Here is a 21566-nt window from a genome sequence, read left to right as displayed (position 1 = left end):
TTATGTGTATAACATTGCAGTTGTTTCTAATTCAGTTCCCTGGGAGTGAGACTACTCTCCTTTCTGTGTTCCTGTGTGTAATCAAACTCTAACTTCGACCAATGAATTCTTGTTGCATCATGCAAGAAAAATTTTATTCCTTAGACTCTGTGGTGTCCCCTTCTTTTTCATCTTCTTTCTCATCTTTTTCATCCTCTTCTTCACTGTCTTCATCTTCATCATCATCTTCATCATCATCATCGTCTTCATCATCGTCGTCGTCATCATCATCATCATCCACATCACCTGCTCCACCACCTGCACACAAGATTCGCCAGCTTTGATGCATACTGACATTCAGGATTAAGAACTAGGCCAACAAAAAAGCATATGAAAGGCCATACATACTAGCAATAATGGACACAATGGTGACAGTTCATCTTTTTTTGTCACCAACGTACTACATAAAGCCAACAACAAATGAGCACCAAATAGGTAAATTCAAAGGCAGCGCTCGATGAAAGTAAGATATTAATGTACTCGATTACAACTTTACTGTGCAGCACATCACTCAATGTGACAGCAGACGATAATAAGGTACTCTGATTTGGCATCAAACAAACAAACCTATTTCTTTCCATTCGCACTTTAACTGTCCCAACTCTAGCTGCATTGGCCTGTGACTGCATAAATATCTGCTGCGGCATCAGAGGTTTGCCATGGTTAACAGACAAGTGAAAAGGAGTGACCAACAGAAAGCAATTTGAAAAGCAAAGATCTTCTGAACTGAAGTCTCAAGGATCGTCAAATAAACATGACAGCCATCAGTACCCCAGCCAAAAAGCACCAGTTTGTTTTTGGTGCTTTTTGTGTAGCATTGATAAGACCAGCCCCCTATAAAATGCCACTACATAAAGCATATAGCCACTGCATCATGCTAAATGGTCGATATCAACACAGTGGAAGTAACCAGAACCAAGTTCTTTAGAAAGCAGGGCAACGTTTGCAAGGTCAACTTATCTTTCACAAAGCAATTGAGCATTCTTGATGTACTAGATAGTCATTTGTAATAGCTGACAGAAGCAATGTGCTGAGAATGCAAATTTTACAAAAAATGGCAGTAAGTAACCAAGAGATGTATTGCTTTGCCTACTTGACGTGAGTGCCATCCACTGTAAACACTATCTCAACCTCATGCTTCACATATTAGTTCACTCATGTTTCTTAACTACCTACACAAAATTGACCCATCAAGAAACCATAAACCACTAGTACCATGCCAGTTATGACAAAGATGCCTTGGCAAATTCAAGTACACCCACAGAAACAGATTCCCTTCCTGAGGCACTTCAACATAGACCTTATCAAACCGTGCAACACTAAGCCATCAGTATAACTTTTAAGTTCTCGATATGAAAAAAGAGAACTTCACCATAAGCTGTGTCTCAATAAATGAAGAGAGGCATAAAAAAAAATCCAAAGCCAAAAAAACACCATATGTGTGCATGTGATAATAGCTGTGTTATAAATAAAACTGCTATACTAATATACTACTGTCTTAGATAATTACGTGCTCTAAGGTATGTTTTAAAATAACCTTGCCACAGTAGTGCCATAATCTATTGCGTGAGCCTTCCAATGTCTAACAATATAATTTGCAGTCATGCATGTCACAGACAACATGAGCCATGATATCGTAATGGCAATGCTTACCTGAACCATAATAGCTGTAGCCTACTTCCTCCATAACCACTGCTGGTGCCATAATCATCATCATCATCACGCATCTGCTGTCTTCCATAATTATGATGGCGAGCTAAAAGAAAAAATATCAAGGCACTTTAACGTCAGGTATATCAAGTTTCGTGCATGCAACTTTTTAATATACTGTCACGCTGTGGTGACGATGAAGAGCAGGGCAGTACCAAAACTGTGAGTCACAAATTATTGGGTGAGCTTGTGCCCAGAAAAAAAACAAGTGACACTCAAAGGACAGTGATCTGGTCGAAATCTGATATATGGGTCAAGTGTGCCGACTATTTAAACATAACTCATTGTACGTTCCAGCATAATCACTGGTGCTCACATACGTTCCAGAACGTACACTACTTGCGTTGCGCACTAAATCTAATTAGACAAGATTCTTTCGCAATAGGATCACTGACAACATTCAGGAAAGTAGCAATACATGTAGGTGTGGTTTACTGCTAGCAAAACCTTTTTAACAGCGGTTATCTGTTGAAAAACGGTCACCAGAAAAAGATAAACAATGTACGCATGTTCATATGGCAGCATTTACTCATTATATAGTTCTTGTTCTCAAATTTTCACCACAGTACCATTGCTCTTTGATGTTAAAATATAGGAAAGAGCACCAAAAGAGAAAAATATGTTATTTCTGCACTAGGGTCTGAACCACAGACCTGGCAGCTGGCATAAATATACCTACTAAAGCACGTTGAGCCACTTCATCAGTATTGACGGCTGTGCACTGTGCCTAAAGTGAAACATGTGCAACACAGCCTAAAAAACAAAGCATGCTTTCCTGCGGCAAAGACAAGGAGTAGGCATGGGATTTTATGCTAGCAACATGTTGCCTACAGTGAAATAAAATTGCCTGATGGGAAACAAGTGCTGCCCTTTCACATCTTGGTTGCCACTCAAATGCGAAGAAATCAAAAAGTTATTGCAGTGTATGGTCTTGCAAAAGGCACCCGCATGCAGGTTTATTTTCATTGGCTTACATAAAGGTCTGCTTAAGTGTGTCATCAGTGACAACAATGCCAACAAACGATGATGCAGTACACTCCAATGAATACCCTTATCACTTAAAGTGATCCACAGTGGTTGAACAAAAGACATCCCTGGAGCCAAAGATCGGACAAGGGGACTTGTCCTTATCAGGGACCTGTCGTGCCAAGGGCTTGACAAGTCCCCTTGTTGAAACTGCTCCAGAGACATTTCTTGTTCAACCACTGTGGATCACTTCATCTCCCAGTGAACCTTTGTCTCACTTGGACTTATCAATTAAAATACTTCTAAATAATAAAACACCAGCGCTTTGTTTATTGGTGTATTATGCTGACTGCACCAGCTTTAGTGGCAGATTAGTCCCCTACAGGAATTTCTGGCTGATAGAGAAAGACAGACCTTCCACTAGAAACACAAAATAGGAGGGAACATAAGTAAGACCAACTACATTTAAAAGGATTGATGTTCGGCCTTATTGGTATAGCATTGTAACAGGTATAAAATCCTCGAAAAAGGTGGGGACAAAGAATGACCCAGCACGAGCACTACGTCTTGCGCTCTACTTCTTCGTCCCCATCTCTTCAACTACATTAAGAAAGCTGCTAAAATCCTCTATCCAGGTCAATGTGAAAAAAATGCAATCCCTTTAGACCTGACATAATGAAAAAGGTGTTGGCACTGCTTGCGCAAATAATGTTTTCACCAATTACAGCAATAACTAAAACCGGTGTCTGTGCTCATCATGTATGTGCCTTTCATTGTCTGCTTACGTTTGCAATACAGTATAGACCACTTATAACGTAACCGTTTATAGCGCAGAACTGGCTACAATGTGGCCTTTTCCAACTCCCGTTTACCCTCCCATAGAACTCCATGTATAAGCATACCGCTTACAGTGAAGCCGAGTGAGACGAAATACCGGTTATAATGCGGCTTCCACGGGAAAATCTCGCCGACAAGTGCGGCAACAGCACGCTTCTCAACAAGGTGCGTGCTCCGGGCCGGCGTATGCATTATTCAGTGCAATCAAACTCTCATTAATTCAGACTTATTTGGCTGCACATCGGTTAATTCGGACTACTTTCGGAGCTTGGTGAGCAAGGAGCACCGCAAAAGAGCAAGAATGGCGCTAGCATCAAACCGAAACGAAGCGGTGGAGTCTGCATCGCCACAGCCATCATTTGAAATCGTACGTGAATGACAGCAAAGCCGGAACGCTTCGAGCCTATTTGTGTCTTCAAAGCCTGTATTCTTGCACTTACCGCCGCGCATAACACCACGTTGGCCGCGGGCTTTCGTAACTGTGCAGTTGTCATCCACGATTGCGTCGATAGCAGCCGCGGTTTTCTCCGCAGCAGTTGCGGCGAACGGTAGTTTCGTTTTTACTCGGTACGCACGTCGGCCACATGCCTAAAAAACTGCGTAGTCGCCATCAATGATCGCAAAGATAGCGACCGCGGTTTCGACTGCAGTTGTTGCAGTGAATGGTAGTTAATTTGTCCAGACTCGGTGCGTGCGTCGGGCGCGTGCCTTCAGCACCGCAAAGTCGCCGTTGCTAATCGCGTCGATAGCGGTCACGGTTTTTTCCGCAGCGGTTGTGGCAAACAGTTGTTTCGTTTTGACTTGGCGCAAAGCTGTCGAGCTTGAAGTGCACCGGCTACATCGCGATTGCTTTCGCCAGCTCACTGGCGAAAATTTAATAGCGATGTGCGCTCGATAGTACAAAGCGTGTCTACATGCTTGGTCTACAAGTTTCGTATACGTGCAGGGCTTGAAAATCGTTGTTTTGGTTATAGTGCGGTACCGCTTACAGTACAGATATTCGCGACTCCGGCGACTTACGTTATAAGCGGTCTACACTGTAATTTTTTTGTTGTGCTACGTGCTACATTACTGCTGACTCTAGCGATAATGAAATTTATGTGCAAATTGAAGTATTTCTTGAAAACTATACTATACTCTACGAAAATAATTGAAATTTAGGCTATCACTCTGAAACAGCATGGTAAAGACTGCACCAAATGCAGTGTCTTAGGAAATTTAGTCATGTAAAATGCACCTTCTCAATCCACAGCTTCTGGTGCCACAACCAACTTATTGCTTATAATATACTTGGCCTGGGTATCTAGAGTACTCTGACTATGCTTGGGCAGTTCTTCGTGCTCCCATCTAGGGCTGGCTGTACTCCAGAATGCCCTCAGCTCGGATGCCACCATCAGCGCCAAAAGCAAGCACCCACACATGTTTCCCATAAAGGCTTAACATAGCAACGGCTATGAGCAGGTGGGCGAGTTCAAGGGGACAAGTGGCTGCTTAATTCATTGAAGTTTCACCGAAATTTGGCACATACTATCTTCCACAAATTCTTGTGCATGTGTCCGAGGTTTACCACTTTTCCTCACGTTGTCTATTAGTGGCGGTAGTAGTGGTGAGATCAACGGCAAAATCCCCAGCACATGCTCAGATGCAAAAAGCCTGGCATGACAGCAGGGTTCTGGTCTGGCTACTAATGAAAGCACAGCTTGAAGGCCCCTTGCCTTCGCTCAGGAGGTCCGCGAGCCACGACCAGCATGACAAAGAACCAGTGGCGCAAGGAGCAGAAGCCACATTAATTTACGACTTAACGAAGCACTCAAACAATCACCACAGTCTCGCGGCCGACAGTAGAAAGCACAAGGCAAGCAATGGAAGAGCGAGGCAAACATGTGTACTAGCAAAGGGAGCGACAAAATAACAGACTTAGCAGACAATCAATCAACACAATCCCGCGGTCGATAACAGAACACGCAAGGCCGAAAAGCAAGCGCCGAACCGGCCAGGCAAACACAGGTAGTCGCAAATGTGGAAAACAAAGCCCTCATTTTCACAGACACTATGCAAAACGTTTTCCCTCACTCCACAGCACGCTCAGAAAAAACCTAGACGGGTGGCACCCCACCAGCCCCTCACCAGGCCCACCCCCCAAAAGCCCCTAAATGCAGTCACCGCTGCCTTCTTATCGGCAGCCCCCGCGCGAGTTCTTACGCCAACCCGATCGGTATGCATGCTCCATGCGGCACGCGTTTCAAAGGCCTCCACCGCGCGTGCTGCAAAGGAGGGCCCAAGGGCTCGACAAGCTTTATGGCATAGTAATAGTTACATGCTGTGCAATGATAATCTTAGTGTTTCCCTAGCACGAACGCTTTATCAAAATTTTCCGTCGTGCGTAAAAACCAAACAAAGAAAAGTCATTGTGAATTAAGTGGGTGCCTTCAGGAAAACAAGGGGGGGTGTACACCTCCCCTGGGGGGTGTGTAGGGAAATCACTGCTGTGCTGGCTCCGGTTTAAATGTTGTGGATAAGACTTTGCAATGCAATACTGAGGCCAGTTGGGGTCGAGTATGGTCATAATAAAAGCATTAGCATAACATTAAAGTCGTTGCTGCACCTTCCTTAACTTCATTATAACAAGACTAAACTGTCATGACCATCATGTCACATTACATCCTGAGAGCATGTAAAATATTGTTGCAGTGAGAGCATGTTATCAGAGCCCACATAAAAGCATCACTTCACCAGTCACTTCACCAGTCACTTCACCAGTCACTTCACCAGTCACTTCACCAGTCACTTCACCTTTCAAAACATGCAAGGCAATCTCGGCTAAAATTTCCTCTCTGGCATGCTTACTTGACATGCTGAGGTCCTTTGTCTGTTGGGTCTCAAAGCCACATTTTGGGCAAGGCATAGGCTGGTTTCGCTCATACTTGAATCCCTTGCGCTTGACATGGTCATCACAGTAACAAGTCTGTAATGCAGAGAGAAAGATATGTAGGTGGAGTAACCTATTTTGCTTGGATAATGATGATGGCAATAATGAATAAAGCATCTAATAGACAAAGGATGGCTCATCCCATAGCTGGGGAAGGGGGGAAGCAAGAGCTGAGAAAGAGAGCAAGAGAAAAGAAAAATGAATGACCAGTAGATTAGCAGACAGGCAATGGGATGGTGTAATGTCACCCGAGAGACTTCAGTTTTTCCTTGAATAAAAAACGCTCTATACTCGCTAACAACTTTGTGGCAATGAAGGAGCACTACAGAGTCTCTGTGTATGCCTGACAAATGCTTCTGAAAATAGTCCCACAGTCTCATTCATGTTTAAGCAGGGGAAGACAAAACATAAACACCTTATTTACAACAGTACTTATCTTAAAATGAGACAATGTACTCCACTCAGAGTTATATTTAAACGTTACTTTCTTCTACTGTGTGTTAGCAAATGCAAAACTGCCACAAGTAGCAAGCTACACTGATTCTGAAAAACAGAAAGTGCTGTCTAAGTCTGCCGGACTATATGGTGCAGTAACACATGTGCGGAAGCTCTTCCCCACCAGCTTTCCCTTCATTGCCACAGAAAGAAAGTTGTAGAAGCAGAAGCCCTCGTTTTCCAGGGTGACCAGGCTCTGGGACTGAGGGAAGACGATATGCTTGAGAGTGGAAAGTAACAAGTCTTCCCAAGCATTCATAACTGAAGAAGTTACCACCTCGCGACCAGCTCTCGACTACTGCCGTACTTCGAAAAGTTTTTTGCGAGTATAGCCACCAGTGTGCACTGATCCTCATTATACATTGGGTCCTTCACTTTCGGGATTTAGTATAACTTCTTAAATTTGGGGGCGGGGGAGGGGGGGGGGAGTGAAAATTGTTTGGTAATTTTAAAGAGGAAAACCAGGACAAATCGAGTTGTTGCTGTCCTGCCAGCCCAATGTTCAGGATTTCCCCGTAATGTGCACAAACAATAACATAGGCAACTGTCTTTTTTGTGCACACAAACCTATTTAAAAAGGCGATACCACTCACGAGAACATGTAATGACAAAGAGAGCTTCCCGCAAGTCATTTGGCAAACTTATTTATGTAAGACCTTGTTGGCAGGCATTATTTATACTTTTAATTGAAACCACATAAACTAAAACAACAAATAGAGACGTGTTTGGCGATCTCTTCTTTGCATTGTTCTCTGCACTTCATTTAACAAAGGAAAAAGTATAGTAGTGCACATGGACACGCTTCCTAAGAGGTGAGACACTTTTTCTTGTCCGACAACCCCATGTTGATGTACATTATCATATGCATTTTGGGCATTTCTATGTCCATCCTAGACCTGTTGAGCCTGTCATCCTTGTGTGTTGTCCTGTTTTACTGCTTCGCACCATACACTCTTGCAACAAAATAATGGAACACTAACTAGGCCAATCTGCCACCCTTCTTTGAGTTTAACATAGTTGAATTAATGCCCTCTCAACATCACAGCTACTATTTGCAATGTCGAGCAACATTAGCAATCTATTCGCTTCCTAGTGCATTACAACTGTTTACATGCATGCGACATGAGGGAAGTGCAATGAGATGGCTATTGTCATGTTCGTGTAAATGCGGCTACTAAAAAAACAAGATGCTTTCATTCACCCAAGGCCAGCAGCCGCTGATTATATATAAAGGCCGGTGTTGCTTGAACATTTAGCGAAAAGAAAGCATATACCATATTCATATCTTAATAATACTTTAATATGATATATATCTTGACCACATTCATTAGTTTTGTAACACCTGCATTTATTATCTTTTGCAAAGGGATAGCCTCAGGGACAAATCGGGTTAAAAACTTGTTCGGAGTGTGAAAACTGGGAATTGTCAGGTTTTAACCTAGAATGAAGGACCCTAATTATACAGGAGCAACGACAGCAATGCAACTGACACTAAGCTCTCTCATACTGACTGCTTAAAGAATGCAAGCACACGTTTAATGCCAAGCACCTGAAATGACATAAGGTTATCAATGCCATTACTGCTCTTTGGGAACTTCACATACTTTTCGGTATGATGTCCATTTCTAACCTCTTTCATGCCAGTTTGGGCCCCTGGGTATGTGCCCAAACACAAAACTTGGCCCAGCGGGTTTGTGCAATTGGGCATGTGACAACTGCTAGGTAGGTGAACATTCTTGGCCAATCCTCCCCAGAATGAGAATGTGCCACTAGGTAGGTGCACAGATAGACAAGCAGAACAAGAGGCAAGAAGTGAAAAAGTCGGCATGAAAAGCAGCGGAGTGTGGAGAAGGATGTCAAGTGAACAGAATGGGACCAGAGCTTGCACTGAGTGAGGAAGGAGCCTTGAGCTACAGAGAAGTGACGAAGATGTCAGAAACAGAAAATTGTAGAAGTTGGCTACACAGAAGTGAAGAATTTGGCAATGTTGTGTCCCTGCATTGCTTGGATGCTGACCAAATTAATGTTGGCATTCCTCTTGAGATGGGTCCTGCCTCAATTTGTTTGCAAACAGGACACACTAAAGCTCAGAAAAAAAAACCTTTGTATAGGAACCAAAATGAAATCCTATAGCTAAAGGGTGTGTCGTGGCCTAGACCGATGGGTAGGCAACCGATCAGGCTAGAAAACAGAAGCCACCGATAAATTCGCAAGAGCACGCCGCTCGTGGAGCCCAAGCATGGTGCAGGAGCATGTCCAAGTGGAGCTTAAGTACGAAGAAATGACGGCGCCACTAGACTCAACAAAAAAATATGCTTGTCGGCACGAATTAAGCAATCTAAGCACGAACATTAACGGGAGATAACTTACCTTGCAACGTAAACAAGAATGGTGACCAAGACGATTGCAGGAGACACCTGAAAAGAAGGAACAATTCATTAAAGCATGAATATACCTCAGAAAAATGGGCCTTAAAAATTGTTACACACACACTACAGTGTTGTCGTGTAACACACTCAACGGCACAATCTGCAACAAAATACCCCATTCATAGTACAAAGTTTTTCACTCATTTTTGACATGAAGGAACAAAAAAAGAGACAGAAAAAAATCATGCACAGCTCCCGCACTGCAAGAAACAGCTTTAGTCCCGATTTAATCCGACATGCCTGTTTGTGCTGATTCAAGCTAGTTGGCGCTGATTTTGACGCCGAATTAATATGGCAGTGGTGAAGTGATATTTAACATTATCTTGGGTGCAGCACGTATATTTGTCTATGCAGTACACAGAACACAAAGCTATACGTGTTTGCTTGCCGCAATGTTGTGCGCCACCTTGCTGTTTAGCAAGTTAGCGCGGCCCAGTGGCACATCTGAAAGTTAGTGCTCTCACTTTCCAGAGAAATTGTTTCCAGTGTGGAGTTGCAAAATGCACCGAAAGCCCCTCTAGCTGACACGTACATTCCTTAATGCAGCTTTGCATCTCTATGTCCTGCGTCAGTTGTCGACGTGAAAAAACTTGCACATTATTTATTTTCCAGAAACAGCACGAACATACCATACCGTACCTTGAATTTACTTTTACTTTTTTTCCAGTTTGCCCGCAACTGTTCGCATGTCCACTACAGTAGCAAAAGTTGATACAATACGCTTCTGTTGCATTTATGTAAACGCAGCTTATAATATGTTTTCCTATATGACACATCTTGCCTCGACGCATTCATACGCGCCACCCTGCAAGTTGCCACGAGCAAAGAATGGTGAGGTTGTTATTCACTCGTTTTGCGACTGCATTGGTGGCCTAATGGGTAGAGCATCCGGCAACTGCGCTGCAGGATGCTGGTTTGATTCCTACCACCGGAGACGTTTTATTTTATAGAGGAGACCCCAAACGAGGCATGCTTTCTGACGTCGCCCTTCTATTTCTATTGTTTCTCCCATGTATATTCTACACGCTCTATACCACCCCCAACACGGCGTGAAAGACAGCAGTGGGAAAGTCGAAGGACGAGACAAAGAACTCTTCACTTTAAAGAGACATTGGTGCATGGGGAACTGAAGACACAGTGTTCAGGGGCCATATTTTGTAACAACTGATTTCATTTTCCATTTCTTATCAACACACCAGGCAGCCAATTGTGGTGATAACGATAGCACAACAGCAGCAGAGCCAATGACAAAAACAGCACAAAATTCAATGCATTGTTACAGAATATGACCAGTGAATGATATGAATTTCTTCGAGTAACGACCTGAAGGCATCCAAAATTCAGCAGGAAATTTCGCTTGCAACAGGCACCTGTAATCTTAAGTTTTCCCATCCTGTGAGAACCCAAATGTGTGCAGTAAACTTCTATAGCTACCTGCTGTAAAAACAGGACTGAACAGAAGAAGAGCCTATTGTTGGCAAAAATAACCTATGTGAAGGCCATTTGACAGCCGTGGGAGCATGTGACACAATTTAACTGTCGTGACAACCATGTCACATTAAACCTTGATTGTTGCAGTGAGAGAACATTACCGGGATGCTCATAAAACCATCAATCCACAAGTAAAAGGGTGCAAGGCAAAGGAGACTGTCATCTGAATGCGACTTACACTTGAGTGTCTCGGCTTCCAAGATTTGGCAACTGGCTTGATGCTCAAACTGGTCATCTTCACAAAGGAAGCTGTCGCAGAAGGAGCACTTGAAAATGCGACCTCCTGGGAATGCAGAGCAACCGCATGAAGAGGCGGTGATATAAGAGGGCATGGTCATACACCATAGTCCAGTGGTTTTTCTCTGCACTTACCATGCTCCCACACGTAGCGCTCACATTCTATGCACGTGGCGTCTTGGAGTGGACAAGTGCAGGCGTGCGCGGTCAGGCACTGCCTCCCATGGCACACCCATGCTTCGCAGTAGTCACATATGGCACCCTAGAATCGAAGACAGCCACTGCTAACACCATGCCCACATCCTAGAAATTCTAAGTGAAGCACAATTTTAGGGACACCCATAAAGTATAGAGCAGCAAGATATGTCGGCATCACACTTATAATTTTTTTCCAAAAAGAAGGGTGGAATGCCAGTGTATTTCGTGAATGGGTATCTGAAAACTGACACTTAGGATTTTAACTAAATTGACGTGCCTGAATTAAAGATCAGTTTCAATCACACTATAGTAGAGTGCACTTTGAAGCACATAATCAAATTTCAGAGACCGTGATTTTATTAAATAGCTAAATTAACCTTGTTTGTCAGGCAAGTGATGTGTACCCCCATCAAGCAAAGCAACAGAAGAGTGCCACAGACCGGTATGTCACATTTGTCAAAGACTACCAGCCATTGCAGTTAGATCCACTGTCAACAGACACCGCATGCCAACCTGGGGTGCAGTGTTTGATGCAGCAGCCAACACTTTGTGCTCCTGGCTCCTATGCAAGCAACGTGCTCAGGCGTTTGGGTTATGTCTGGCAGTGGCGGTACATGCTGCTACGTTGTGTGTATCTCAGGTTTGCATCTAAAGCAGTCACCCCCATCTTGTTGTTGTGCTGTTTTTTACAACGGCCTTAAAACTAGTAAAAATTGGCCGAAAGTACAAAATGCACGAAACGTTATCATTTTTACAACATTACTGACCTACTTGGATGATTAGCAACAGACTGCACTGTTCATAGCCCATTATGTCGGTGATGAAGGCTTAAATTCGAGAAATAATCCTAAACTTACAACCATGCCCAGTCCAGTTGTGAATTGGCCTGAATGTTTCACAACACAGTCGCCAGTCTTCATCATACATTTCATTTTTCCTGGAAAATAAGGGGACAATTTATAGCAACTGCTGAAGCGCAGAGCATATTAATCTTTTTAAGGTAAATTCTTTGCTGCGCAAGCAGTTCTCGCTACATGTGTGCATAAAAAAAAAATGGGTTTACAAAATGGAAGCAGAATCAATTACTGTAACCTCACCGCACTTTGCGCATACTGGAAGTCGTTGAACAGCGGAGCAAAAGTAACAGAAGGCCCGGTTCTTTTGCTTCCTGTGACAGCAGTAAACAGCGCGGCTTAACGTCACGTCACTGTTCCACGTAGAATCCGTACAAAAGTCCACGAACGCATAGAAACGGAGAAGAAAAGGTTGTTTACCTGGCGCACTTGTCACACTCCTGTAAAAAATAAGGAGTTGATTATTTTTCTATCCGGACGCACAGCCAGAAAGCTAACGCGAAGTATACACGAAACCTACCATGACGGCGTTGCACGGATGATCACCAAGGTTAACCCTGGCCGCATTACCACGAATGGCTTTCTGACGAAGCTTCTGCTTCTCTGCCTTTTTCCTTTGACCTGTTTTCTTCTTCGGCATGATCTGAGTAGAAACAATAAGCACAGTAATTCAGTGTCCGCCCGTTTTCCGAAATGTGCGGCTAGCTACATACGGAAGTCAAGAGCTCAGAATTTTCTATGACGCAATTAAAAACAAGCTTACGCCTTTCTTTTCTTTCGCAACCCTATTGATTTGGTACCTTAAGTTACTCTAAACTAAATATGCAGCTCATAATAACGTGTTATCAAATCGTGGAAGCGGCTGCACCGGCTGTACTTGTTGATCGCCGATCAGTGCGCCGCCATTGCTGATAACAATGTTGATAGCCCTTTCGTCGGTCTTGAGTCTATGCATCAGGTTTATTGTGCTTACAAAAATACATTAATTGTACGTTATAACACAACTACACAAACATAAACACAAAATACATAATATATATTGCAACTTTAGTATTTCATAACACTCTGCAGAATGAAACGTTTCCCGCATTCCTTGAGCTTTAGCAGGTCACAGACGTTGCTCGTTTAGCAACAATGCGAGTGCGAACTTGGGTTCGTGTGGATGGTGCAGTAAACAGAAGTGTGCTATGTTAACTTCACGTTAAGCTCGACCATGGGCCTGTTACCGCTCGAGTTCACAGACTGTCTCACCGACAGCCCGTATTTCCGCGAGAATCTCCATGCGCACGAAAATGAGCTGGACCGGACGAGTCAGGCAATCAAAGGAATCATCAAGGAGGTCAAGGATCTGCTGAACGCTGCTCGAAGTAAGTTAGTTCAACGAAATATTCCCCTTTACCTTGATTTCCGTAATGTGTGCATATCAAGCAGCGCTTAATGCATGTATGCAAAGTTGCGGAAAACCATGATGAACTTTTCAAATAAAGTAGAAGTCGCACGGACGCCGACCAACTTTTCATAGCCGCGTCGAGGGTCCCACCCACATCTGCACCTAACGTTTGTGGGTGCCAAAGTTCGTATTGGGTGTCATTTGATGAGTGTGTCGCGTTTAGATCGGGTTACCCTGTGTTGAAGCACGTCCTTCCGTTACGGGATAAACAAATGCCATTTACGGCGTGTTCGCCGGGCAAGTTGTAAACGAGCGACGCTAGAAGCGATGGTGCGCGCGTTTCAGCTAGCCGGAAAAAGTTCCAGCGTGCGCGCGGGAGTTTGTTCCCATTAGCGAAAGCCGCGGGCTGCAAATGATTTGGAACGACAAGGCCCGCATTCTTTGACGCCTCGAGTGTGGTGCAATTTCGGCTCGCGTTATCTTAAGCATTTGCCGCGTCTTTCGAATTACGTCGTGGTGAAAGGTCGGCAGGTTTAATCGCAATGAAGCAATCACGTGAAATCGATTACTCTGAAAGTGTAATGATATGATTTTGCTTCACACTTCCTTTAGTTTGTGTATATTTAACTTATGCTTACATCGGTGTATACTTGCGTACGGTCTGCGCACGCAGTAACGTTTTGTGAAGCAAGCATAAAGCCTATGTTTGCGTCGTTCTCTCGCAAATAAGCGCATACGTTTGTAGAAGCGTATATTGATAATTCAGAGATTTAATTACATGCAACGAGGGTGCTTAGCAGGGAGTAGTGGAGGCAGCAAGTTCTTCATGCCGGCTCATAATTATGTCAAAGACACATCAGTCCAGTTGCACTAGTGTCTCGCTGTGTCGTCATTAGCAAGGGAAGGGTGAGAAGCACGATTACAATGGTTTCTTCAATTGGGAGTATTTCTGAGACCACAGATTGGCCGCACGTGCACATTAGAATCGATGTCAGCATAAGAAAGCAACAGCACTCAAGTCCTGCAACTATAAATCTGAGTATCTTATCGATAATTCCGCTTATTCTCTTCCACTTACGCTCTTATCAAAGGGAATCGCAACCGTAAGGGTGATGCATTCTGCAACCGTAAAGACATCGCGAGGGCGATAGGATAATGTGCGCCCCTCCAGTGTAGCGTCAGTCATAGATTGAGAATTTATTTAGAATGTTTAGCCACATTAACTTAGATTGGATTTCAACACTCCGTGTAAAGTAAATCGGCTGCATCACTGCGGCCCAGACGACATTGAACAGCGTTCCCGCTTACAAAGTAGATGTCGTTGAAGTGCTCATGCAGAAAGAAAAACAGCAATTGATGATAAATAACGATAAACACGGTTTTCTGCTCGTGTTTCTCCAGGACCATATGAAATCATAGGTGTGAAGTTTCTAGTGCGAGCGGGGTCTTCCTAAATGGGATGTGTTTTAGCTAGCTGCCAAAAAAATAATGCCCAACATTCGTCTGCGTGCATTGTAGTAAACACTTCGTCTGGAAAGGTTGTTTTTGTGTGAATTTAAATTATTTTTCTGTTAAGTACCTTTTAATTTTGAACACCTAGCAAGGGCCCAAATTAGGATAGGCTTTTTTTCTTTTTTTTCTATGTGAGTAGCTAGCATTTTTAATTTTCCTGTTCTGTCGTGACCAAACAATACACGTATGTATAACTTGCAAGCAGTCTTAAACTTTCAATTTATACCAATTTTTTATGCACCCCTAATAACTGTGTGGTCACGAAAAGATGCGCAGAAGTTTGCCTTCACTGCAGAACGGCTGCTGCCACTACATTTCTTACAAGAGTCATGTGACATGCAACAAATGCTTGCCCATTTCAACAACTGCAGTGTTAATTTAAAAGCTATACAGTGTTTTTGAGATGTTAGATGAATAGCCTTTTCCATGCTTGTGGCAGATCATTGTGCATAAGTGCATAGAGCTAACATCATTGCGATGAGCTTTTAATTTATTGTGATGCACACATTCTTTTCACAGTTTATCAGCATTTGACTATACCCCTCATTTCTCTGTAAGGAACGTTTGCTGTCGGCAAATTAAATCTTCTTTTCTAGAATTTTTTCCAAATTTATCTCCAAGGAAATCAGAAGTGTTTAGACTACAGCAGCAAAATAAAAATCTGCTGTTTCAAGTGTCTTCTACAAGTTTTTTCATGCCATTTAGTCATCCATGATCAACAAGCCTAAACTCGTAGATGAGCGGTAAATGGCCTCTGAAAAAATATGCCACGATCGGCTGGACTTGCTGTCCTAAAAATTTGACCTGAAGTATTGGCAAGCTGGGCTCTTCATCCACATGTGCCATATAAAAAAAACTAGCTGACTAAGGTTGTTTACTGTATTCTTGATCGAATGAAGTTAGCCTAATTGTCTGGAAGCATTTGTTCTGAATAAACTTGCTCCCATGTGTCTGCACAAATGTACTATCGACCAAAAAAGTTTATGGACCAAGGGATCTGACAAATAGCTGAATATCTCCACAGCCTCAAAACGCAGCCTGGTAATCCCATTTCCAGCCTCTACTGGTATATGCGAACAACATTGTGATGTACGATTTTACTGGCTACTTTTAAAGGCTGCTTGGATAACTAGCGTTTTCTGAGATCCCGTGGTCCGTAAACTTTCTTGGTCGATAGTACAATCAGTTCCTTGCATGCCAAAAACAGCAATGCGCTTGCATGAAGTGCTGAAGAAAAAAAAAGTATTCTGTTTTAGTTAGAAGAGCAGTGCAGTTAATGTGAGTTCTTTTCTTAGAGACAGGCCCAGAACAAAACATGCCCGGGATGTTGTGCCTGTGATTTCTATCCTGACACATGCACTGTGCATTGTTCTGGACCTGTTACGAACTTGCAGCTTTGTGTGTTTCTGTGCACTGAACTTGAGTAGCCATCCAAGGCACAGTAATCTCCTCATAACTGCATGTTACTCTATTTTCTTCATATTTATATAGACCTCTCAAGAGCACAACGAAGCCTTGCCAACAGTTTCATAAATTTTAGGCTGGAATGCATCGGAAACAGCCAGACTGATGATGAAATTGTGATCGGTAAGTGCATTTTATTGCTGACAGTATTTGAGCTAGCTGTGTATATCCCACGTTGCACCACAGCTATGGCTATTTGAGACTTGTACTTAAAGGTTACTTCAGATGCACCCTTTGAACAGTGGTTGAATTCTCATTGCATTTATATGTCATATTAATATGTCATGTCATATCCAGTGTATTACTTTGATAATAAAAATCTTGAATTCAGAGCAAAACTTGCAGTAGGAATGATACCTAGCTTAAGAGGAGGCTTTAGCTTTCAGCCAACTCTGATTTCCATATCGAAACATGTATGATGCACAGAAATGCTTTTATTAGACATTTGCTGAACTGACAAATTAAATTTATTGCATTCCATATAAAAAATATAATTAAGACTACTGAATGTTGAAAGCTAAGGTTTGGTTTATGGCCTCCAATATTTACAAGAATTGTCGAAAATTAATAGATCTTTTAAAATTTTGAAACAGTTTTCATCTCTTTAACGCATCACCTTAAACATGTAAATGTCAATTCTGTAAGCTGTATCTGTTAGGTAATTAAAAGTAGACAAATAAGGGGTGTTTTTGTGGTTAATCTTTAAGATATTTTTTGCGTTTTGAGGGCTACCAATGCAAATTTTTGGGTTTAAAAAAACATGCAGCATATGCTTCACGTGTATACAGTCTTCTTACAATAAGTGTTGGCGCCAGCAAACGACTATGAGTTACTTCAGCTTCATTAAGCGTGAATTTCTTGTCTCGCTCGACATCACTGGGACGTCGTGACACAGAACAAAAAAGCAGGCAATGTCATTGTTACAAAACGAGCCGAGCGTTCACTCTTCGACGCCTGCTGGGCTTAACACCTCCTGACAACAGGACGAGTTATAACGCGAAAAACCACTAAGACCCACACAGCGATACTTTCAAGTGAATCTGAGATTTTACGTGCCAAACAACGAATTGATTATGAGGTACGCCGTAGTGGGGGACTCCGGATTAATTTTGACCACCAAGGGATCTTTAACGTGGCCCCAATGCTCGGGACACGGGCGGTTTTTTTTTTTTTTTTTTTTTTTTTTTTTTTTTTTTTTTTTTTTCATATCGCCCCCATCGAAATGCGGCCCCCGCGGCTGGGATTTGATCCCGTGACCTCCTACTTAGCAGCGCATCACCAATTCACCATAGCCGCTAAGCCACCGCGGCGGGTAAGGCGCTACTTTCAATGGCTGTCATTATCTCCGTCGACAAGTCGAACTAAAATACTTTCTTGCGCTATAGCTCGCCTTGGCATAATGAACTCTAGCAAGCCGTTATCGCAACCTCGGTTTCTCGATAATAGAAGGCCTGTGCTCATTGGGCCGTGACGTCATGTGCAAACATCGATATCCTGTTCATTTCGAAGGGGGACGCCGTGACGTCACCGTGGAAAAATGAGAGATTGCACGCATTTTAATTGAGCAACGGGGGCGGCGTTTAGTGCTATTGTCTTATTTTTAGCCCCAAAGCAGGGTTTTCAATGAGACCACCGGCCTTCCTAAATGACGTCACGGTCCCATCGCGAAGGCCTTCTATTAACTAGCAGGTGTTGCATACTACCGCAGCTGTCGCGGGCGTTTTACTCCCGTGTGGCACATTCTGTTCTACGCTGAAACGGAACTTGGAGGCTTCAGTTGAAGGCCCGTTAAACACGGCTCGAAAGTGTTTCGGCCTCCTCCTCGCTTGGCAATTCGTGAAGGTGCTTGCGATTTTGCCTAGTGCTTCAGACGAGTAGACGGAGCCGCTTCGATGTCTGCATATTGTGGACACGAGTGACCTAAGCGCGTCACGAGTTTATATATATATATATATATATATATATAGCATACATGCATGCATACATACATACATACATACATACATACATACATACATACATACATACATACATACATACATACATAACGAGAAGGGAAACCGAAGGGCTCGATTTTTCTTACGACCATATAAAGCCAACAAGCAATGAAGCCAAATTGAAATGTAAAAGACGATGAGGAAAGACGATAAGATATATAACTTGTCGCCAGTGGGAACCGAACCCACATGCACCGTATTACGCGTGCGTTGCACTACCCATTGTGCTACGACGACGGACGTCAATCCGTGATTCTGTGATTCTTTACTGTGATTCTATTAGACTGTGATTCCTTTAGAACAACAACGCTTTGCACGCTAAACACGCGAAGCAAGCACGGCTATTGTAAAAAACGAAAAAGTGTACAGAAACACAGCGTATACTGAAACACGGTGATACAGAACCACTACATCAAAACAAGCAGGGAAAAAACAAAGAAACAAGATACAATGCATTACCATCATTACTATTACTTTGCTACACTTGCGAATAAATTAAGTGTTGTGACAATAGGAACAAGTGTTGTTATAAATGCAAATGACGGACGACCGCAATTCCGCTCGCAGCGTGTGCTTCAAGTCGCGCTTTCTATCCTCGCTTCTGCGCGGCAAAAAACAGCGTGTCCTCGGCTTGACAAGAAGGGCCGACTAAACTTCTCAGTGCTGCCTAGAAATTCTTGTTCGTCGAACACTGTAAGCAGGGATAACCGCTTGTGATATAATGAACTCCGTTTTTTAAAGAGTTCTGGTACCCCTCGATGGAATACGTTCACTGTAGCACTCTTCCAAACGGAGTGACGTTATTCCATTGCGCAGTGAGCGAAAACTCTCGAGGACGGAATTAAATATGGGACAAGCAGGTTCCACTCCAGCCCAGCGTTGCTCCGACCAGCACTGCATTTGTTCTTGAAATGAATGACAAGAAAGAATCGCACTTTCCGAATGATCCGCATTTGCTCCCAGTGGCACATTACGAGAGCTGTGGAGGCGGATCGAAACCGTTGGCAGGCATTGCCCGCAAGCGTCGACTGTACGAGTATACTTGAGTGCTAACCGACCGTCCGATTGCAGAAAATCTCGTTTTTGTCCATGTCGGTCGGCACGTTTCCGCAGTGTGAATAGGCAATAAGGGCTTTAATGCTTGATGCCGGCAACTGATAAGCCACAATCTTCGTCCGGGAGCGTGGTGGAAGCTGGCTGGAGACCTTCGATTTTGCAGCCTGTGTGTTGTGTCCCCCTCGAACGTGGCCTCTTTGTTGGCGTCGCCGATCAGCCGGCATGCGATGTAACGAGATCTGCCGGTGACGCGCTCGTGTACTACTGCACTCCTACTCGGATGCGTGCACAACCGCCGGCTCGCGCGTGCTCTTTGCGGTCTGCATCATCGAGTCTGCCCCCCCCCCCCCCCCCTCCCCCTTCGTTCTCAGAGGACAACGCGAAAACGCTGTAAGGCTGGCATACGCAATAAGAACGACGGTAGTGCCGGCGCTAACTCCATTTGCGGGAGCAACTGCGTCCTTTATTTGACCCCATTTTTTCGAGGGTTCTCCTACTCCCCAACGTATCGCACGTTCGCGCTCATTAGTCCTGAATGGAGTAAACATCGTAGTAACCATACAAAAATTCTCGAAATATTGTTAACCATTGTATCTGAGTGAGAAAGAAAGATAGACAAACACAAGATTAAATATGAGGGAAAGCGCATGTCTTCATCGTCTGTTTTTCTTTCTTTTTTGTTTCTTTTGTGTGTGTGTGTGTGTGTGTGTGTGTGTGTGTGTGTGTGTGTGTGTGTGTGTGTGTGTGTGTGTGTGTGTGTGTGTGTGTGTGTGTGTGTGTGTGTGTGTGTGTGTGTGTGTGTGTGTGTGTGTGTGTGTGTGTGTGTGTGTGTGTGTGTGTGTGTGTGTGTGTGTGTGTGTGTGTGTGTGTGTGTGTGTGTGTGTGTGTGTGTGTGTGTGTGTGTGTGTGGAGGGGCTTTATTACTTTATTTTTATTTTCGCACTCAGAATCTTCCATAACAATGCTGAACCAACTCGCCTAGCTACAGGTTCCTTCTCGGAGGAAAACTTGACGCGCTTACTCCCTCATAAAGAAGTTGCCACACATTTTGCCCATCTGTACTGGCTTGGGCGCTGGTAACCATGTTGGGCGCTGGGACCATGCTGGTAACCATGTCGTTTAGCACTTGTGCGCCCTGCGTGTTTATTATAGTCAGTCATTTTGAAGTCGTTTTACCGTGTGTCAATCTCCGCTGGAGACACAGTTCTAGTCCACAAAACAGTGGCTTCGGTAGGTTATACATTGCCACAAACAGAGACCTGCGTGGTTTCAAAGTGCCGCTTTCTTCTGTATGGCTATAGCAGCACAGTCGGCAGCCTTTCGAATGTGACCGGCTACAGTGTCGACCCATCCGTATTCCTTATTGGTCGTTGTCGGCGAGGCATTCCCGTCAAACTGACAGTGCAAGAGGGAGGACCAGAAGGGCCACTTATATAAATTAGTTTTCTCCACACTTCCACAAAAGTAAGCGGCGTTAGATCGCATTATTCCCGACGTGTACCGGCCGACACGAAGCCGGCGACAGTGCATGGCGACACGAGTACACCACCGTATACGCGTTGTCGGAAGCAAACTCGTCGCATGCAGTGTGTGCTCCGAGCTGGCAGCACACTCGCGAACGTCCGTGTGCATGCTGACAACGAACAGCTGCGACCCATGCACGTGCGACGTGACGGCGCGTCAGGCATCTCGATGGACTACACTATACACGGCGGCCGAAGGGTAGTAGCCCCTGCCCTGTGCCAGGACCCTTTTTTTCTCTTTTTTCAAGTTTTTCTCATAGTTGGGCATATATACGAGGGACATCCGCCGTACTGTGCGAGTCTGGCGACGTCGAATCGAATGCAGCACACCACGGTGGACGGAAGCGGGCGTCTCCCACACGATGGCTGCCGTGGAAACGGCACGGACGCACCTTGCTGCTCGTGCCGATTCCCCGCAGTTCACTTGACCCTATCGGCG

The 21566-nt window shown here is 44.0% G+C and overlaps 2 protein-coding genes across 5 annotated transcripts in view; one reads left to right on the top strand and one right to left on the bottom strand.

Moving 5' to 3' along the window:
• Positions 1–117: 117 nt before the first annotated feature.
• On the bottom strand, positions 118–13102 carry LOC119450014 (zinc finger protein 330 homolog). Of its 3 annotated transcripts, none has more exons than XM_037713348.2 (11): positions 12899–13102; positions 12706–12828; positions 12606–12625; positions 12429–12499; positions 12189–12268; positions 11269–11395; positions 11075–11179; positions 9347–9393; positions 6400–6517; positions 1693–1795; positions 118–297 (listed from the first exon to the last, which is right to left on the bottom strand). In XM_037713348.2, exons 2-11 carry the CDS (start codon positions 12823–12825, stop codon positions 282–284), a joined length of 807 nt encoding a protein of 268 aa, XP_037569276.1. In that variant the 5' UTR covers positions 12826–12828; positions 12899–13102; the 3' UTR covers positions 118–281. The 3 variants fall into 3 exon arrangements, with proteins under 3 accessions (XP_037569276.1, XP_037569275.1, XP_037569277.1); XM_037713347.2 differs by having other exon boundaries at positions 12949–13102; XM_037713349.2 differs by having other exon boundaries at positions 1718–1795; positions 12949–13102.
• A 205-nt stretch (positions 13103–13307) lies between these two features.
• Positions 13308–21566, top strand: part of LOC119450012 (rho GTPase-activating protein 26) — a 62490-nt gene continuing 54231 nt past the window's right edge. For both annotated transcript variants that reach the window (XM_037713345.2, XM_037713344.2), the window contains exons 1-2: positions 13308–13552; positions 16579–16674. In XM_037713345.2, the coding sequence (XP_037569273.1) occupies positions 13399–13552; positions 16579–16674 (250 nt within the window). In that variant the 5' untranslated portion in view covers positions 13308–13398. The remainder of the gene's footprint in view (positions 13553–16578; positions 16675–21566) is intronic.

This window comes from Dermacentor silvarum, chromosome 4 (assembly GCF_013339745.2).
Source record: "Dermacentor silvarum isolate Dsil-2018 chromosome 4, BIME_Dsil_1.4, whole genome shotgun sequence".
In the NCBI taxonomy this organism is placed as follows: domain Eukaryota; kingdom Metazoa; phylum Arthropoda; class Arachnida; order Ixodida; family Ixodidae; genus Dermacentor; species Dermacentor silvarum.
The sequence above is the reverse complement of the archived record's forward strand: the minus strand, read 5'-3'. Positions and strand labels throughout refer to the sequence as shown.

Coding starts and splice junctions, on each gene's coding strand:
- LOC119450014 (XM_037713349.2), bottom strand. CDS start 12,825: ATGCCGAAGAAGAAAACAGGTCAAAGGAAAAAGGCAGAGAAGCAGAAG. Junction 12,500..12,605: donor GAGTGTGACAAGTGCGCCAG/GTAAACAACCTT, acceptor CTGCTGTCACAG/GAAGCAAAAGAACCGGGCCT. Junction 6,518..9,346: donor ATTCTTGTTTACGTTGCAAG/GTAAGTTATCTC, acceptor TCTGCATTACAG/ACTTGTTACTGTGATGACCA.